This window comes from Prunus avium, chromosome 6 (assembly GCF_965620075.1).
Source record: "Prunus avium chromosome 6, drPruAviu1.hap1.1, whole genome shotgun sequence".
In the NCBI taxonomy this organism is placed as follows: Eukaryota; Viridiplantae; Streptophyta; class Magnoliopsida; order Rosales; family Rosaceae; genus Prunus; species Prunus avium.
Genome location: NC_142289.1, coordinates 22,352,175 through 22,370,897, shown reverse-complemented (window position 1 = coordinate 22,370,897; position 18,723 = coordinate 22,352,175). Strand labels below are relative to the sequence as shown.

The following is an 18,723-nucleotide window of genomic DNA, read 5'->3' as shown; positions in this document are numbered from 1 at the left end:
TGTGCGTGAAGACCCTGGAGAGGACATCCAGAGGGCCAAACTCAAATCTCCTATGGTCGAGACACCAAGCACTGTGAAAAAATAATTTCTAATGTATTATTAGTGTGCTTGCTTTTTTCCCCCTTCCCCTGTATTTTTCATTTTCATTTTGTTTCACTCATCTTTTTTGTTTTTTTTTTTTTTTTGTTTTTTGTTTTTTGTTTTTTTTTTTTTTTCAGAAATAAAAGAAATTAAGTTGCAAAAGAAAGAGTAGCACACTTCCCAAACAAAACAAAGATGACAGCCGAAAGGGAAAACACACTTCCCAAACTTAAAATAAAACAAAGCAAAACACAAAGCACCAAAAAAATGAAAGTAACGGGCAAAAACATAAAACACCAGAAAACACGGAGGTAAAAAGAAAAGTAAAGTGAAAGTAGAAATGCTCCCTTCTAAATGCATGTGTCCGCAAAATCCTCGTGAAGCGTAGGGATCCGAGAAAAAAGGGCAACGGCTGGATAGCAATCTGGAGATCCGAAGTGGATGTCGGCTCCCTCATCAGTAGATGTCTATTTAAACCGTGCATTGGTTAAGTGTTGGAGTACCCTTCATTTCTTCCTGCTAACTCAAGAAAAACCATCAAATAATTCAGAAACAAAACAATGGCATCCTCATGCGCTCACCTTGATGATCTCAACCTTGAATTGTCCCTTGCACCTCCGAATGCGCAGATAAGGGCTCCTCCAAACCCTGTCTTCCCAAACTCTACATATCATCACGGCACGGCCTCAAACTTTGCTGAGGCAATACCGAACTTTGCTAAGGCAAGGCCGAACAGAGCAGTGCTGCTGGGAGGCATGATTGGTAGCAAGCTCACACCGGCAGATCATTGGCATATAGCACACAGGTCTGACAATGTGGCAGTGGATGAGTCCCACACTTTTACCGCGCTCCAAGCGGTCTCGGCCACAAATCTGGGCTTGCGCCTACTGGCGAGGACGCGGGAGTGTTCAGCACTGAGTGAGGAGGTGGCCTCCTTGAAAGCTCTGGTGGCGGATTTGCAGAAACGGCTCTACTGTGCCAACCAGAATGTAGAAGCACTGCAGAAGAGAAATAATGATCATGTCGAACTTTTGCAGGTTCTACAAGTAAGAGCAAATAGAGGCAATTAGCATGATGCCTCAGGTGGCTCAGAATCTGGAAACAAACATGTGATTGAGAAATTTATGTATGCATTTTCACATTTGTGTATGTAATCACATGTTTATGAAATGAATAAGTTTTTGAGCCAAATTTCTGTGTGTGCAATCATGAAGCAATCTACTTCCCAAACTTAACAACAAATTAAATACATAAACAAGTAAAAAGAAAGAAAGAATTACAGTAATAAAAGCAGAGAGAGACAAGAAATTCGGAATTACCTTAAAAATAAATAAATAACAAAACAAAACTTCTAAACCTTACCCCCGAACCTAAATCAAACATTGTCCTTAATGTTTCAAAATAAAAGCATAGCAAATGTATGAAATAAGAGGGTAAATGATATAGAAAGATAATACCTGGAAAATATGTGTGTCCAATCCCCTTGGTATTTATCTATTGCAGAATTAAAAGACAATAATAAATAAAATCCAAGCAAAAATAAATAAAAACTAAAATGAATTAAAACACACAAAAAGAAAACTGAAATCTATACAGACACAACAGAGTAATCAATCATGATAAACAGGTTTGTCAAGAAGTATCCCCTCTACTTCTGGGGATTTCAACTCAAAAAATGGTTTCAGTCTTTGACCATTCACTTTGAATATGTCACCATTTTTGGGATTTTCAATCTCAATAGCCCCATGAGGGTAAACAGTACGAACAATGAAAGGGCCTGACCAACGAGATTTTAGTTTACCAGGGAAAAGATGCAAACGAGAATTATACAGAAGGACTTTCTGACCATTCTCAAACATTTTTCGCAAAATTTGTTTGTCATGAAACACCTTCATCCGGGCTTTATATGTTTTAGCACAATCATATGCATCATTCCGAATTTCTTCTAATTCATTGAGTTGGAGTTTTCTTTGAATTCCTGCTTTATCTAGAGAAAAATTAAGTTGTTTCACAGCCCAATAGGCTCGATGCTCTAACTCAACAGGCAAATGACATGCCTTTCCATACACAAGTCTATACGGGGACATTCCTATGGGAGTTTTGAATGATGTGCGGTAAGCCCACAAAGCATCAATGAGTCTTAAAGACCAATCTTTCCTAGTAGGATTAACTGTCTTTTCTAAAATATGCTTGATCTCCCTATTTGACACTTCAACTTGACCACTCGTTTGGGGGTGATAGGGAGTTGCAACTCGATGTGTAATACCGTATTGTTTCATTAATTGCTCAAATGGCCTATTACAGAAATGTTTACCTCCATCACTAATAATAGCACGAGGTGAACCAAAACGAGAAAATATATTCTCTTTCAAGAAACGGACCACAACCTTATGATCATTTGTTTTGCATGCAACTGCCTCAATCCATTTAGACACATAATCAACTCCAACAAGAATGTACAAATTACCGAAAGAGTTAGGAAATGGTCCCATAAAGTCAATACCCCAAACATCAAATACATCGACAATGAGGATAGGGTTCAATGGCATCATGTTTCTTCTAGAAAGACTCCCTAATTGTTGACAACGCTGACAAGCTTTGCAATATGAATAAGCATCACGAAAAAGAGAAGGCCAGTAAAATCCACATTGTAGGATCTTAGCGGCTGTTTTCTTGGCACTAAAGTGACCTCCACAAGCTTGGTCATGACAAAAGGATAGGATATTGGTCTGATCATATTCTGGAATGCATCTCCTTATGATCTGATCGGGGCAATACTTAAATAAATAAGGATCATCCCAAAAGAAATGTTTGACCATGGCTAAAAACTTTGATTTATCTTGCTTTGACCAATGAGAGGGCATCTCACTAGTAACAAGATAATTTACAATATCAGCAAACCAAGGAATGGATGAGACATGCATAAGCTGCTCGTCAGGAAATGTTTCAGTGATTGGAATGGAATCCTCACTAGACTCAACAATTAGTCTAGACAAGTGGTCTGCTACAACATTCTCAGAACCATTTTTATCCCGAATTTCAATGTCAAATTCTTGAAGCAAAAGAACCCAACGGATAAGACGAGGTTTAGCATCCTTTTTAGACAAAAGGTACTTCAACGCTGCATGGTCTGAGTAGATAATGACTTTAGATCCTAAAAGATAAGATCTAAACTTGTCTAAGGCAAAGACAACTGCTAGCAGTTCTTTCTCAGTGGTAGAATAATTGAGTTGGGTATCAGAAAGAGTTCTACTAGAGTAGTAAATGACATGGGGAAGCTTGGCAATCCGCTGTCCCAAGACAGCACCAATCGCATAATCAGAAGCATCACACATGATTTCGAAAGGAACACTCCAATCTGGAGGACGAATGATGGGTGCAGAAGTCAAAAGTGCCTTGAGTTTTTCAAAAGCATGGTTGCAATCATCACTGAAGACAAAAGCAGAATCTTTGGCAAGCAAGCTACACAAAGGACGAGAGATTTTGCTAAAATCTTTGATGAACCTACGGTAAAATCCAGCATGGCCTAGGAATGATCTAATTTCTCTCACTGTTCGTGGAGGTGGAAGATTTGAAATCAAATCTACCTTGGCTTTGTCAACTTCTATACCATCAGAAGAAATTACATGTCCTAGCACTATCCCTTTTTTCACCATAAAATGACATTTCTCCCAATTAAGCACAAGATTCTTCTCTTTGCAACGAATTAATACCAGAGAAAGATGGTGCAAACATTCATCAAACGATGATCCATATACTGAAAAATCGTCCATGAAAACCTCTAAGAATCGTTCTACCATATCAGAGAATATAGAGACCATACACCGCTGAAATGTAGCAGGTGCATTACACAACCCAAAGGGCATGCGTCTGTAGGCAAATGTTCCAAAAGGGCATGTGAAGGTGGTTTTTTCTTGATCCTCGGGTGCAATAGGAATTTGGTTATAACCAGAATAACCATCCAAGAAACAGTAATATGCATGACCAGCTAACCTCTCCAACATCTGGTCAATGAAAGGTAGGGGAAAATGGTCTTTCCTAGTGACAGAATTCAACTTTCGATAGTCGATGCATACACGCCATCCAGTTCGGACTCGTGTAGGAATGAGCTCATTTTTCTCATTTTTGATAACTGTGATACCAGACTTTTTTGGCACTACTTGCACAGGACTCACCCACTTACTGTCAGAAATTGGGTATATCACCCCAACATCTAAAAGCTTTAATATTTCATCTCTAACAACATCCTTCATGGAAGGATTCAACCGCCTTTGTGGTTCTCGGGAATTTTTGGCATTGTCCTCCAGATGAATCCTATGCATGACAACAGAAGGAGCAATACCTTTAATGTCAGCTATAGACCACCCTATGGCTTCCTTATGTTCTTTAAGCATTTTGACAAGTTTACTTTCCTGTTTGTTATTAAGGTCCGAAGCTATGATCACAGGCAAGGTTTCAGAAGACTCTAAGAACACATACTTGAGAGTATCAGGTAATGGCTTTAAGTCCAGCTTAGGGGGCTCTATGATGGAAGGAAGTGGGGGTGACGTGGAAAGAGGAAGAGGTTCAACCTTAAGTTTCCAAGTGGGCGTTTCAATATACGGAACAGAATCTAACAATGCATTGACTTCATCAAAAGATTTTTCGAAATCAAAGTTAGCCCCAAAATGAGCTAAGCATGCTTCTAATGGGTCCTTAATGCTAGAGTAATGAAAAGAATCTTCCACCATAGTATCAATCAAGTTGATCTCACCAATCTCTTCATCATCTGATGGTTGCTTGCTGATGTTGAAAATATTAAACTCAACAGTCATGTTGCCAAATGAGATATTCATGAGTCCATTCCTACAATTAATATTTGCATTGCATGTGGCAAGGAATGGACGGCCTAAGATGACTGGAATTTGTTTTTGACCTGAAGGTACAGGTTGTGTATCAAGGACAATGAAATCTACAGGAAAGTAGAATTTGTCAACCTTGATCAAAACATCTTCAACAATGCCTCTAGGGATTTTCACAGATCTGTCAGCTAAAGAGAGAGATACCCGAGTTGGTTTGATCTCTCCTAAGCCTAATTGCTTATACATTGAGTATGGCAATAAATTCACACTTGCCCCTAAGTCTAACAAAGCCGTTTCAATATGGTGATCACCTATCATGCAAGCAATGGTAGGACAACCGGGGTCCTTGTACTTGATAGGAATCCTATTCTCTATGATGGAACTGATATGCTCAGTTAGAAAGGCTTTCTTTGAAACATTTGTCTTCCTCTTGAATGTACAAAGATCTTTTAAGAACTTAGCATAGGAAGGAATTTGATTGATTGCATCTAGGAATGGGATGTTGATTTGAACTTGCTTAAACACCTCTAGGATATCACCAAACTGTGCACTCTTCTTTGAATTTGCTAACCGGTGAGGAAATGGAGCTTTTGGAATGAAATTCCTAGGAGTATCAGATGGAGTCGATGATATTGCATGAGGATGACTCTCTTTAGACTTTTGTGTTTTCATTTCTTTTAACTCATCCTTATCACTCAAATGTGGCTCTGAATCCTGATTATTAATTTGTTTCCCAGATCTAAGAGTGGTGATGGATTGAACATGTTCATTAGAATTTGGAGAACTTGATGGGTTATTAATCACAAACTGACCTTTTGGATTCGGCACAGTCTGACTAGGAAACTTACCTTTCTCTCTCTCTCCCACAACAGTTGCTAACTGGCCTATTTGTTGTTCTAACTTTGAAATGGCTTGAGTATTTTGTTGGGTGGAAGCTTTGACATCATTAATAGCCTGACCAGTTAATTGCATGAACTTTTGGATTGAATCCTCCAAAGAGGATGATTGTTGTTGCTGTGTTGCAACAAACTGTGGAGTGGACTGAGGGACAGGAGGTTGACGAAACTGATTATTTTGAGATGGGTTTCCTCCAGAATTTTGAGGTTGATTTGACCTCCAAGAGAAATTTGGGTGATTCCTCCAATTTGGATTGTATGTTTCAGAAAATGGACTAGGAAACTGGTTCCTATAATAATTGAGTGCATTTGCCTGTTCATTGTTCTCAGCATAACCATGACTAGAAGGACATGTTTGTTCTGAATGCGTTGGGCTACAACACAAAGAGCAAATCTCAGTGTGGACTTTGTTGACAGAGTTCATGTTTTGGCTCAATGCTAGAGCCTCAACTTTACGGGTCAAACTCTCTATTTTAATCCCGAGATCAGAATTGCTTCTGACTTCATACATCCCTCCTTTCTTAGGTTCCCTAATTTGCTTATCAAGGGTGTTGGAAAAATCCCATTGTTGAGAATTCACAGATAAGTTCTCAAGGAATTCATAAGCTGCAACTTCCCTAAGTTGTAAGAAAGCTCCTCTATTCATAGATTCAATCATATTGCGACTAGTCTGAGTTAGCCCATTGTAGAAGGATTGAACCAATCGCCATTTTTCAAAACCATGGTGGGGACATTTAAGAGTAAGGTCTTTGAACCTTTCCCAACTTTCGTAAAATTGTTCGCTTTCACTTTGTCTAAACTCAGAAATTTCTCTCCTAAGCCCATTGGTTTTAGACATGGGGAAAAATTTTGACAAGAACTTTTGTACAAGTTGGTCCCAAGAAGTTATGGAACCAGAAGGAAGGGAATTGAGCCATGACTTGGCCTTATCTTTCAAAGAGAATGGGAAGAGACGGAGTCGGACACTTTCATCAGAAAAGTTCTGAAATTTGAATGTTGAACAAATTTCAAGAAAATCTTTGACATGCAGGTAAGGATCCTCTCGGTCTAAACCATGGAAATTGGGCAAGAGTTGAATGACTTGAGTTCTCAACTCAAAGCTGGTTGCATTGGTGTTAGGTAACACTATGCAAGATGGGGAATTAGTGGTGACAGGAGCAAAGCACTCCAAGAGAGTTCTTTCTGGCTCAGCTTCTGCCATCTCAAACAGAGGGTTGGTTATCACAATCCTAGGTTTTCGTTCTTCCCTAAGCGTCCTTTCAATTTCTGGGTTGAAAGGTTCTAAGTTTAAATTTTGAGAACGACGACCAAACATAAAATACACAAGAAAATACAAAAATAACCACACAAATAAATAAGCAAAAATTATAGGTTTATTTATTTATTTATTTAAAAGCTCTAAACAAATCCTCCTCTTAAGAGCAAACTTAAGGATGACCAGTTAAAGGCTTCCAAAAATTACAGCCAGGTCTTTTCCGGGAAGGGTGGAGGGGTCACAATGGTCCCACTTAAAACCCAGTCCTTCTTAAACACCGAAGGTGCCTCCTTAAAGAACTTTCCTAGACACTGTAATATTTAGAAGTTTATTCACTGGAGTTACCACAAGTTAATGTCTTTCAAGAAGGGCCTATAAGTTTTAAATTTACTAATTTACTTATATGCGAGAAAAACAAAAATAAAACAAAAAGAAAATTCAAGCAAGAATTTTAAAAGAATAGTTAGAATTTTCTTACCAGGTGTCCAAGACGCACCTTTAATTTTCACTCCTCCAATAAAATCTTATGATACCTGTAAAAACAAGCACACAAATCAGTTCAAGCAATAGAAACAAGCACACAAATTGACATAAAGAAAAAAGAAATGAACTTTATTAAAAATAAAATATGAAACTTCTTCCAAGTCCAAAGCTGCACCAAAAGAAGCTTTGATGATACAACTGAAACAAAGAAATGAAAAATTAATACACAATGATATTACAATAGAAACAAGAGAATTGACAAAATCTAATTTTTTTATATTTATATTTTATAATTTCGTTTTTTTTTTTAAGTTTTATATATATTACAAAACTAAATTATAACTAGTGGAAGAATTTAATTAACCAAAATTTGATTAGTTTTCCGTTGCAATCCCCGGCAACGGCGCCAAAAACTTGTTGTGCCTCAAAAGAGGTTTCTTTTTAAATTTATAAACTCGCAAGCGCACGAATCGAATATAGCATAAGCGTGTAAGAGCGAGATCGTACCCAAGGGATTGCGTGAAAAGATAGAAAACCAATTATACCCAAGTTAATTTCATTGCCAACCTAGTTGATTCAAATGGTGATTTGTTTGTTGATAAAGAAAATTAAATAAAGCATAAAACAAATATGGAAATGACAATAAACTGAAATTAAGATTTAAACTTATAAGAAAAATAACTAAGGTATTGGAATCCACACCATCATTCCATAAGATCCTAATTATTTATCTTTCAATTCCCATGGAGTAGCAATCTAGAAATCAATCTACTGCTTTCTCAAGATTTATCAATTAAGCTTGTAATTTAGATCATAAGTAAATTTTCCTTCCCTTCATAAGTACAAATTCTAAGCATAAAATGTAAACAAAATTATTTAACTACAAAGGATCAAAGTTTCCTAAGCATCCTATGTGAAAAAAGTTTATTTGAATAACAAAATATCAAAGAAATTTGTAAACTAGAAATATAAACCAAGGATGAATTAATAGATTAATCCCAACTCTTAATTACCACAAATACATGTTATAGTCACAATACACGATAGAAGTGGTGAAAAGAAGATTAATCTATTAATCATGTGAAGTGAAAATTATAATCATTGAACACCACAATATTTGAGAATTGAAAATAAAAACTAGAACTCTATTTAATAATGGTGTTTCATCCAACCTTAGTTAAGTATTTTAGTTAGACATAATTAAGAATTAAAACAAAACAAAGAAACTAAAATACATGAATTAAATGAGAACTAAGAAAGGTGAAGAACAATTTTAAGAGAGTTATTAGCTCTCGGTTCTTTCCTTTCCATCCTTGTTCTCTTTCTTTCTCACTTTCTCTCTCTCTTTCTCTCTTCCTTTCTTTCCTTCCTTCTGCCGTGTATCACTCTTGAAATTCTCCTCTCTCTTTCTCTCTCTGAGTTGCTGCCTATTTATAGAAGCATGAAGTCCCTTTCATTCCAGCTGCATGTGCAAGCTGTCTTCTAGAACCTGTCTTGGTGTGTGACAGCCTGTGGATTGAGTTTTTATCCAATTGCTCCAATTTTTGGATATGTGTTAGTCGACATCTTAATGAACAAATTTCATGAAGGATATTTATTCATTTGAGCATGGGAGAATTCGGTTTTCAGGCCTGCAAATGGACTGTACAGCATGAGCTGTAAAAGGCAAAGTCATCAAATCCAACTTGAGTTCTTCTCTCTTTTTGCAACACATTGCCTATTTCTCCTCCTTCTCATGCCATTGGTGGAAGACAATTAATATCTACAAACAACCACTCATTAAATATAAAAACAAAGATTGGAAATCACCAATACAAATACTCTAATAGATTTACATAATACAAAAGAAAATACTAACAAATATAAATTTAAGGATAAAACTTGTATTAATTTTGTGCTCATCAGTCACCAATGTCAAATCAAGGATATTCGATCTAAAACCACAATACATAAGTGTGATATGAACTCATTTTATTCCTTGAAGCCCTACATTCTATAACTAAATTGAATTCTTAATGCCGAAAGTGAAGATTTAATCATTTAAAGCATATGTGTAACACTAATCAATAAATTTAAGAAATGAAGTGGAGGTGAGGAATGCTTTAAACGAGATCTACTGCAAAACATAATTAATTGTAAATCACATTCAAGGCGTCCATCTCAAACCTTTGATTTCATTTATTCCAAAGCTATTTTCAATATCGCAGCAAGTACATATATAATTAAGTCAGAGATTAGTTATTCTTCTATAGAAGGAAAAGCAGCTGGAGAGATATACTATGAGAATTCAATACATTGATTCCAAATTTGAGCACTCTTGTTCAAAGCCTCAGACTTGTTTAATTTGGCAAGAGGTCTAGAAATAGCACTGTTCACTAATGCTATGTGGCATGATTCACCTATGGACACAAGTTGAAAGCAACAACTATCACTGACATACCATTCCTTAATTAAAGTATCGACAATTTGTTTCCCACAACCGAAATGAAGTCTTCCCTTGCATTCCTCTATAAACTTAATATTAGATGGCAAGGGTGTTCGGGTTGCAAATCCTGGCCATACCATCGCTGTTGCAATCACAAAAATCAAGATTGCAGCAGATGTTTGATTGAAATTGGGCATATTTTATGTTTTTTTTTATAAAATTTCTTTTGTTGCAAAAGAAGCTACAAAATGGTAAAAACTCTATAAGAAGTTTGTCTTTTTATAAGCATAGTGTTATTAATGATGTGAAAACAATTTACACCATAACTCCAAACTGAACGGTGACTTAACTCAATTTCATTGTTTTTATGTTTTAATGGTGGTTTGTGTGTTGAATTAGTTTCTTAATTAGCAATTTCTTTTAATTGTTGGTGAGTCTGTTTTAGGTTGACCTTTTTTAACGTGTTAATTTTGTTGCATTTTTGGACTTGATGATTTGGGTATCTAATTGTGGTCTTAGTTGTATTGTTGAAAGTTATCAAATCAAATTTTTATTTGATAAAAGAAGGGTAAAAACAATTCCACTTTCATATTTCGTCTATTTCACAAGAGGAAAAAAAACGTTTTGGGTAAAATATTGGGTCGGAGGTCCACAGACATTGACAAGAATTCACAACGTCTAGTTAACCGGCACCTTCTACGGTGCACCAGGTGCATGGATGCGCCTTTTGTCTGTAATGGAGCATGTGCAATGCACATGCTATTTGATTTATAAACAAATTAAAACATAACCTGCTATACCAGGTAAAAGGTTAAGGCTTATTTCTCTAGTCTTTAGGAATTCTCACGACAGCAATTCTGAAAGCACCCTGAAAAATACCTAAAAGAAAAACTCTCCCTCCGAAAGCTCAGCCACCGTCCCCTTTGGGGGTTTGCCATTTTCATTTTTCCAACCCGTTCCGTTTCCCCTCCCTTTCCTTCCTCACAACCTTCCTCTCTATCGTCTCTCTCTCTCTCTCCCGTTGCAGTTTTCTTTTATTTTTTTCATGCACTTTTCTCTTGCTTTGTTCTAGTTTGGTTTTGGCCCAGATCTCTCCTTACCCTCTTTTCTACTACAACTATGGCTGATCTTGGTGGGTTCGTGGTTTTCTGGTTGTTCCATCGACGGTCTGCGAGGTGGTGGGCTCTGTTTTTGGTGCTTCTATTTAGATCTACTCAGGTCCATTCGTTCCCGGGGACTGCCCATCGGCCTGTTCGTTTTGGGTGATCTCTGCTCTTCCTGGAGTTGACGAGCTTGCTGTGTGGATTTGTGTCTTCGTAGTTTTCTTGTTGTTTTTTGCTGCTTCAACTCGTTTGAGTGTGTTGACAAAAGTGAGGTTAGTTAGGAGGATTCTGCAAAAAAGCACCAAAAAAGATGTGATGAGAATTCAGAAGCTGTGATGAGAATCCCCTTTAATCTTGACATGAAGCTGTGGTGAGAATCCTCCTAACTAACCTCACCTTTTTTTTAAAGTTAATTATGTTTATGGATAAAACTTAACCTCACCTAAGTTTTGTACAAAATTTGAATTTAATTTGTTTGGGTGGGTAACTTTATTCTAAATTGTAAAATTTGCATGAAAGTTAGTAGCATTGCAATTTGACATGAGAATTTCTTTGGATGTGTAGAAGTTGATTTATTGGAGCACGGGAATACAATTGCATAGGGGTCATGCAATTACTAGTTTATGTTTGTCAATTGGCATATGTGTTGGCATATTACTTTCCAATTGAGTTTGTTTGATATAACTGGCGAGAATGTAATGTCATATATGGTTTAATAAAAATCAGTTTGATAAATGGAATATGAGTTGACATGTTATTTTTTGAGTTTATTTGATATGACTGAGTAAAGTTCAATTATATAGGGTTCATGCAATTTGTTTCTATGATTTGGCAATTGTATATGAGTTGACATATGTTATGTGGTGAAGATTCCTCCATTCATTGGCAGCTTTTTACTTAAGGTTTAAAGCACTTGGTTTGAAGTTTTGCATTTTATCTCTTGATAACCCCAAATTTTTTTGTAAAATTAGTATTGCGTAATATGACATGTGGTTTGCTAACCCCTAACCTCACCACTTTAAGTTAAATTTTGAAAACGTAATATGAATTTAATTGCTGTGGGTGGGTAACCTTATCAAAAATTGTAAAATTGTCATTACAATTAGTAAGCTGAGAACAACCATTATAAGTGCTTCGTGATGCCTCAAAATTATATTGGACATGTAGAAGGTGATATATTATAGCACGAAAATGCAATTGCCTAGGGGTAATGCAATTTCATATCACCTGGTTGGTAATTGACATACATGTTAAATTTCGATTGAGTTTATTTGATAAGACAACTTTTTGTTTTGTGTAATATGTTGTATTTTTGGATCTTCGAACTATGGAATGAGTTGAAATTTTTTAAAAATAATGGGTGGTAACCTAATATGCATTTAATTTCGTTCACATATTATTAAAAATTGTAAAATTTCCATAAAAGTGGATGAGAACAAGCATTGAAATAGTTGTGGATGCCTGAGAATTACGTTCAATGCGTAAAGTGAGACATATTGAAGCGCAAACATGCAATGCCTAAGGGTCCTGCAATTTCACATCTCCTTTGGCAATTGCATATAAGTTGAAATGTCATTTTCACATTGAGTTTGTCTGATAGTCTGACAATTTTTGCATATGAGTTGACGTGTTATTATTTTTTATTGAGTATATTTGATATGATAAAATGGTTTTTTGTTTAATGCAGGCTCATCATTAATTGGAATTATAAAATGTTGAGAAAGAACAGTGAAGTGCATAATAAAGGCAAAAATCCAAAAACAACAAAAGATGAGTCAAAGACGGTGATTAGCCGAAAGACTGGTTATTTTAACTATCTGTAGGTGTTAAACGTCTCTTCCAACATATGAAGTACTTTTTATAGGAGTAACTAAATGTGAATGTTTTAAATAGGAAAATAAAGGGCGATAAAATGAAGCAATAAAAAATAGTGGAGAAGGTGGATACTAAAGTGATAAATTGGCAACAATACATTTAAATAGAGACATTACAGCTCACAACTTATATTGAATTGACTGAATTTTATTATTTTCTTCCTCATACCAAGAAGGAAATCACTGATATGTGGCAACAGTTTACCTGATTCACGTCATAATAAGAAACGCAAGAACAATTGTCGACTTACTGTAAGTGGAGAAGCTTTTGTTCAATGCAATTATACGTATTTATTTTGCTCGATGTTACTTATGTCGACTATGTTATTGTTCATGCAACAGTTGTTGTACCTAGACTCCGTTTTTCATGATGACATCTTGTCGGTATTTGGGACGTGGTGGATGTTCTCCTCATTTTCTGTTGTGTCCCCATTGGATGCTAATGCTGTGATGCTATTGGTTTTGGTGCATACCTATATTTTTGGAAGGAGGGTTGCCATGGTATAACATGACAATTTTGTTGTTGTTGTAAAGTGGTTTTGAAAGGATTGTGACCATGATTTCCCATTAAATGAGACTTGTTGAGACTGATCTTTATATTCTATATCTTACGTTGTAACCTATAATGTTTTGAAGACAATTTGTTTTAGATAGCCCATTTTTGTTGGATTTTTGGTTATGTATTTAAAGTTATTTAATTTATGCTATTGTAAGTAAATGCAACTGCCGTGCCAGAATATACTGGTTACATACGAAAAATTACAAATTACCTGGTCTTGTTATTTTGTAGTTATACATAATTTTGAACTTAGAGTTCTCTAATAGAAAGCAAATTTTGCGCATATTTCATTTGTACTCATATTGGAGACAACCCAAGTATTGTTTCTTTTTTTTTATAAAAATCTATTTTGAAATTATTAATAATACAAAATAATGGTCTAACATCAATTATGGCGCTATGAGGTTTGGCATTAAGTTGCAAAAGTTTTAATCGCCTAAACTTAGAAACGAACTTGGATTGGCAATAACGATCCACAAAATACCATGACTTAAGAAATTTGTATTTGTTCTAGGTAACATGTAATTTCCAAACAGGGAGAAACTAATTGCATAAATAAATGCAATTGTAAACTAATAAATGCAATTATTCTATCTTCGTTTGGTAATTGCAAATTACTTATAAAATATCACTTGGAAGAGGTAAACAAAAGGAGATAACATGGGAGGAGTTAAAGGGTGGATTGGCAACATAATGAGCAATTCCCAAACCGGGAAACATAAATTGCATTACGGTATGCAATTACCGTTGCCTGTTTGGCAATTGTATTACGGTATGCAATTACTGTTGCCTGTTTGGCAATTGTATTACAGTATGCAATTATCATCGCCTGTTTGGCAATTCCACAGTATGTGAAACATGTTCAAATTTCTCCCAAGGCCTTGGTACTTGGTTGTATAAATGTGGTCCTTATTTTTGTAAACACAAGGGTTTACAATATTAAGGACCCTTTTTATAATGTTTTGGACTTCAATGTTCCATAAAACTTGTAAAGTATATTCTTAATCTTGTAAATACAAGGTCTACAAGTTCTACAACATTTTGGACGTTGAAGTACAAAAACTTGTAAAAGAGGTCCTTAATATTGTAAACATCCATGTTTACAAGTATAAGGACCCAATTTACCTTCCGAATGTTCCCCTTTACCCTAATGTTGTACTACATGTCTTTGTCTTTGTAAGGTACAATATTACAAGATTAAGGATTAAGGATGCATTTTACAATCATATAGAACATAACTGTCCAAAACCAAGTAAAACAAGACCTTAATATAGTAAACGTTTGTGTTTACACGTATAAGGACCCAATTTACTTTTCTAATGTCCCTAGTTACCTTAATATTGTACTAGACGTCCTTCTCTTTATAAATTATGATATTACCATAATAAGGATGAGTTTTACAATCTCCTGGAACATTACTATCCAAAATAGAGTAATACGAGACCTTAATATTGTAAACATCCATGTTTACAAGTATAAGGACCCAATTTACCTTCCGAATGTTCCCCTTTACCCTAATATTGTACTACATGTCTTTATCTTTGTAAATTACGATATTACAAGATTAATGATGCATTTTACAATCATATGGAACATAACTGTCCAAAACCGAGTAAAACAAGACCTTAATATAGTAAACGTTTGTGTTTACACATATAAGGATTCAATTTACTTTCCTAATGTCCCTAGTTACCTTAATATTGTACTAGACGTCCTTCTCTTTGTAAATTACGATATTACTATAATAAGGATGGGTTTTACAATCTCCTGGAACATAAGTATCCAAAATAGAGTAATACGAGACCTTAATATTGTAAACATCCATGTTTACAATACTAAGGACCCAATTTACATTTCGAAAGTTCTCATTTACCCTAATATTGTACTACATGTCTTTATCTTTGTAAATTACGATATTACAAGATTAATGATGCATTTTACAATCATATGGAACATAACTGTCCAAAACCAAGTAAAACAAGACCTTAATATAGTAAACGTTTGTGTTTACACGTATAAGGACTCAATTTACTTTCCTAATGTCCCTAGTTACCTTAATATTGTACTACACATCCTTCTCTTTGTAAATTACGATATTACTATAATAAGGATGAGTTTTACAATCTCCTGGAACATAAGTATCCAAAATAGAGTAATGCAAGACCTTAATATTGTAAACATTCATGTTTACAATACTAAGGACCCAATTTACCTTCCGAATGTTCCCCTTTACCCTAATATTGTACTACATGTCTTTATCTTTGTAAATTACGATATTACAAGATTAATGATGCATTTTACAATCATATGGAACATAACTGTCCAAAACCGAGTAAAACAAGACCTTAATATAGTAAACGTTTGTGTTTACACGTATAAGGACTCAATTTACTTTCCTAATGTCCCTAGTTATCTTAATATTGTACTAGACGTCCTTCTCTTTGTAAATTACGATATTACTATAATAAGGATGGGTTTTACAATCTCCTGGAACATAAGTATCCAAAATAGAGTAATACGAGACCTTAATATTGTAAACATCCATGTTTACAATACTAAGGACCCAATTTACCTTTCGAATGTTCCCATTTACCCTAATATTGTACTACATGTCTTTATCTTTGTAAATTACGATATTACAAGATTAAGGATGCATTTTACAATCTTCTGTCACATACCTGTCCTAAACAGAGTAATACGATACATTAATAATGTAATTATTTGTGTTTACACCTATAAGGACCCAATTTACTTTACTAATGTCCCTAGTTACCTTAATATTGTACTAGATGTCTTTATCCTTGTAAATTACGATATTACAAGTTTACGGATGGGTTTTACAATTCTATGGAACACAGCATGCACGTTTGCAATTTCAAACTTACGGATTGTCAATTGCATTATTCTTGTTCAATTGTCAACTCACTGTTTGTCTATTGTATTATTCTTTTTCAATTGCCCACTTACTGTTTGTTGATTGCATTATTTCCTTTTCCTCTTAGGTGAGCCAATCTATCAATCCCCTTTCCATCTTATGGTCACTTCCTTTCAAATTAACTCATTCAATCCATTCACAGAGACCAATAGACAATCATATTTGACATCATTATATAATAAGTTTGTAGCATGAAACAAGTTACATAACCTACCAGTTAACATCTACCACAAAATATCACGCAATCTCACTTATGTAATATATATATTTTCCTTTTACTCTTTTAAAAATTGCCCCTTTGTTGAAGAATTATTGGATCCGCCATTGTAGGTATATATATATACATATATTACATATATGTGTATATATGTGTATATATGTACATTATAGTACATGTGTATGTAAGTATAATATAATGTAATAAATAAATATAGGTATATAATAATAATAATAATAATAATAATAATAATAATAATAATAATAATAATAATATAATATATGCATTTTATACATTGGTGAGCATGGGATAAGTTAATCGTCCCTTTTCACATGGGTTTAGTAGTCCCTTCCTAAAGAGGTGCCCGGTATTAGCAATCTCATCTAAGACTAGAATTACATGAAATAAACATGGTACTAAATTTAGTCTAGGCCAAGCCAAGCCAACCGTGTGTAACAAACGACACTTACTCCTCTCACATTCCAAATTAATCTGGTGAGTCGGACATAATGTAAGGTAGTCATGAGCTTTATTTATATTTATATTTTTTTATATCATATTTAAAGCCACATTGTAATAACTTTATGACCTACCATAAATCGACTACCGTAGTAAATCTATATAAACAATACAAATTGATATTTAAAGAATTTTGTGCGAAAATATTTGTTTCAACCTAATTAATAGATTCAAATTATTCAAAGTTAAACGTGCAAGTGCACATTGTGAACAATAGGGCACATATTGAAAAATAGTAAAGGGTGCAAGTAAAGGATCTTGCCCACAAAGATTGGTTGTTAACTATGTCAAATTTGTAGTTTAACAAACACTAAGAATGACTATATCTGACTAACTCAATTAAGAATTTGTACTTTCATGTATCCACCTGCTTGGTCAACCATATAGTCGTATGTCCGATTGGTTTTAATAGAGGCTTTTCTCATAAACATAGATTGTGCTATGTTAGATTCCGTAACACACCTGTGTGAACGAAGAAAAGGCACCTCACGTGAGTTAGCAAGTCAGTGGCTGTGCTCCGTTACAAATTTAGTCACAATATAAGCATCCCGTTTAGGACAATACTTCACAGCAAATGTAGCGTGACAATTCTCTCTAGTCTGTTTCCTTGGTGTACGAACCATATTATCTCTATTCGTCCATTTCTTTGATCTACTCCCTTCTTTTGAGCACACCCATTGTCTTCCCATCACAACCCCACCCTCGCTACGTCTGAAACGACTTCTTCTTATGCTAAAACCAATTGCAAGAGCATAGTTGCAGTAAAATCTTTCTGCTTCCTCAAATTTTGCAAACTCTCTCTCTGCTAAATCAGCAATGCTCATATTTTGGAAGTTTAACCCATCATACTCAAACTGTCCGCTTTTCTCAGTAATTTCTTCTGTTCTACTGTCCAAAATCTGTAAAGATGGGGCATTTTCAGTTTCTTCAAGTGACTCAGCCTCTGCAAAATAAGCTTCACTGTTAGGTACAGAGTTTTGGCCCTGAATTCCATTCGTTTTACTTGCTTCTGCATCCATTTCCTGAAAATAGGCAACATGTCTTCCATGGCATAATTAATATGAACATAAATGGATACACATCAATTGCATTTAGTAGAAATATAAACATACAATTAAATTATGAAGGATTAGTCCTTACTGAGAGATTCTACATTTCATACTTGTGCACATATAATGGCAATTGCGCGACAAGAATGCAAAGAGACTATTCTGTTTGTCAGTTGCAAGACTATAATGCAATTAGACCTAACTGTTTGTCAATTGCAAGACTATAATGCAATTAGACGTAACTGTTTGTCAATTGCATTCACAAATCACATATGTTCTCAAAATGTAAGAGGCTACCAATAACATGGCAATATGGATACAATCATTGCAAAATAGGACTAACCAATTGGTAATTGGATTCAAAATGACATATTGAAGTACCTCTTACATTTCCATTACCAAAATGCAAGGCTACAAATATCATGCCATTTGCATTACAATTAATAAATTATATCTAATGTTTTTCAAATGAGTCACAAACTTTTC

At 34.9% G+C, this 18,723-nt stretch overlaps 1 protein-coding gene and 1 non-coding gene across 2 annotated transcripts; one reads left to right on the top strand and one right to left on the bottom strand.

Moving 5' to 3' along the window:
- Positions 1-203: 203 nt before the first annotated feature.
- On the bottom strand, positions 204-7,825 carry LOC148293836 (uncharacterized). The gene has a single exon (XM_088254209.1). The coding sequence runs from the start codon at positions 7,131-7,133 to the stop codon at positions 1,692-1,694; it is 5,442 nt and encodes a 1,813-aa protein (XP_088110335.1). The 5' UTR covers positions 7,134-7,825; the 3' UTR covers positions 204-1,691.
- Positions 6,535-6,641, top strand: LOC148293837 (small nucleolar RNA R71). The gene has a single exon (XR_015836880.1). It is a non-coding gene; the product is annotated as a small nucleolar RNA R71 (small nucleolar RNA).
- Positions 7,826-18,723: the final 10,898 nt, after the last annotated feature.

Excerpts from the sequence above, each read along its gene's own strand:
- LOC148293836 (XM_088254209.1), bottom strand. The coding sequence starts at position 7,133 with ATGTTTGGTCGTCGTTCTCAAAATTTAAACTTAGAACCTTTCAACCCA.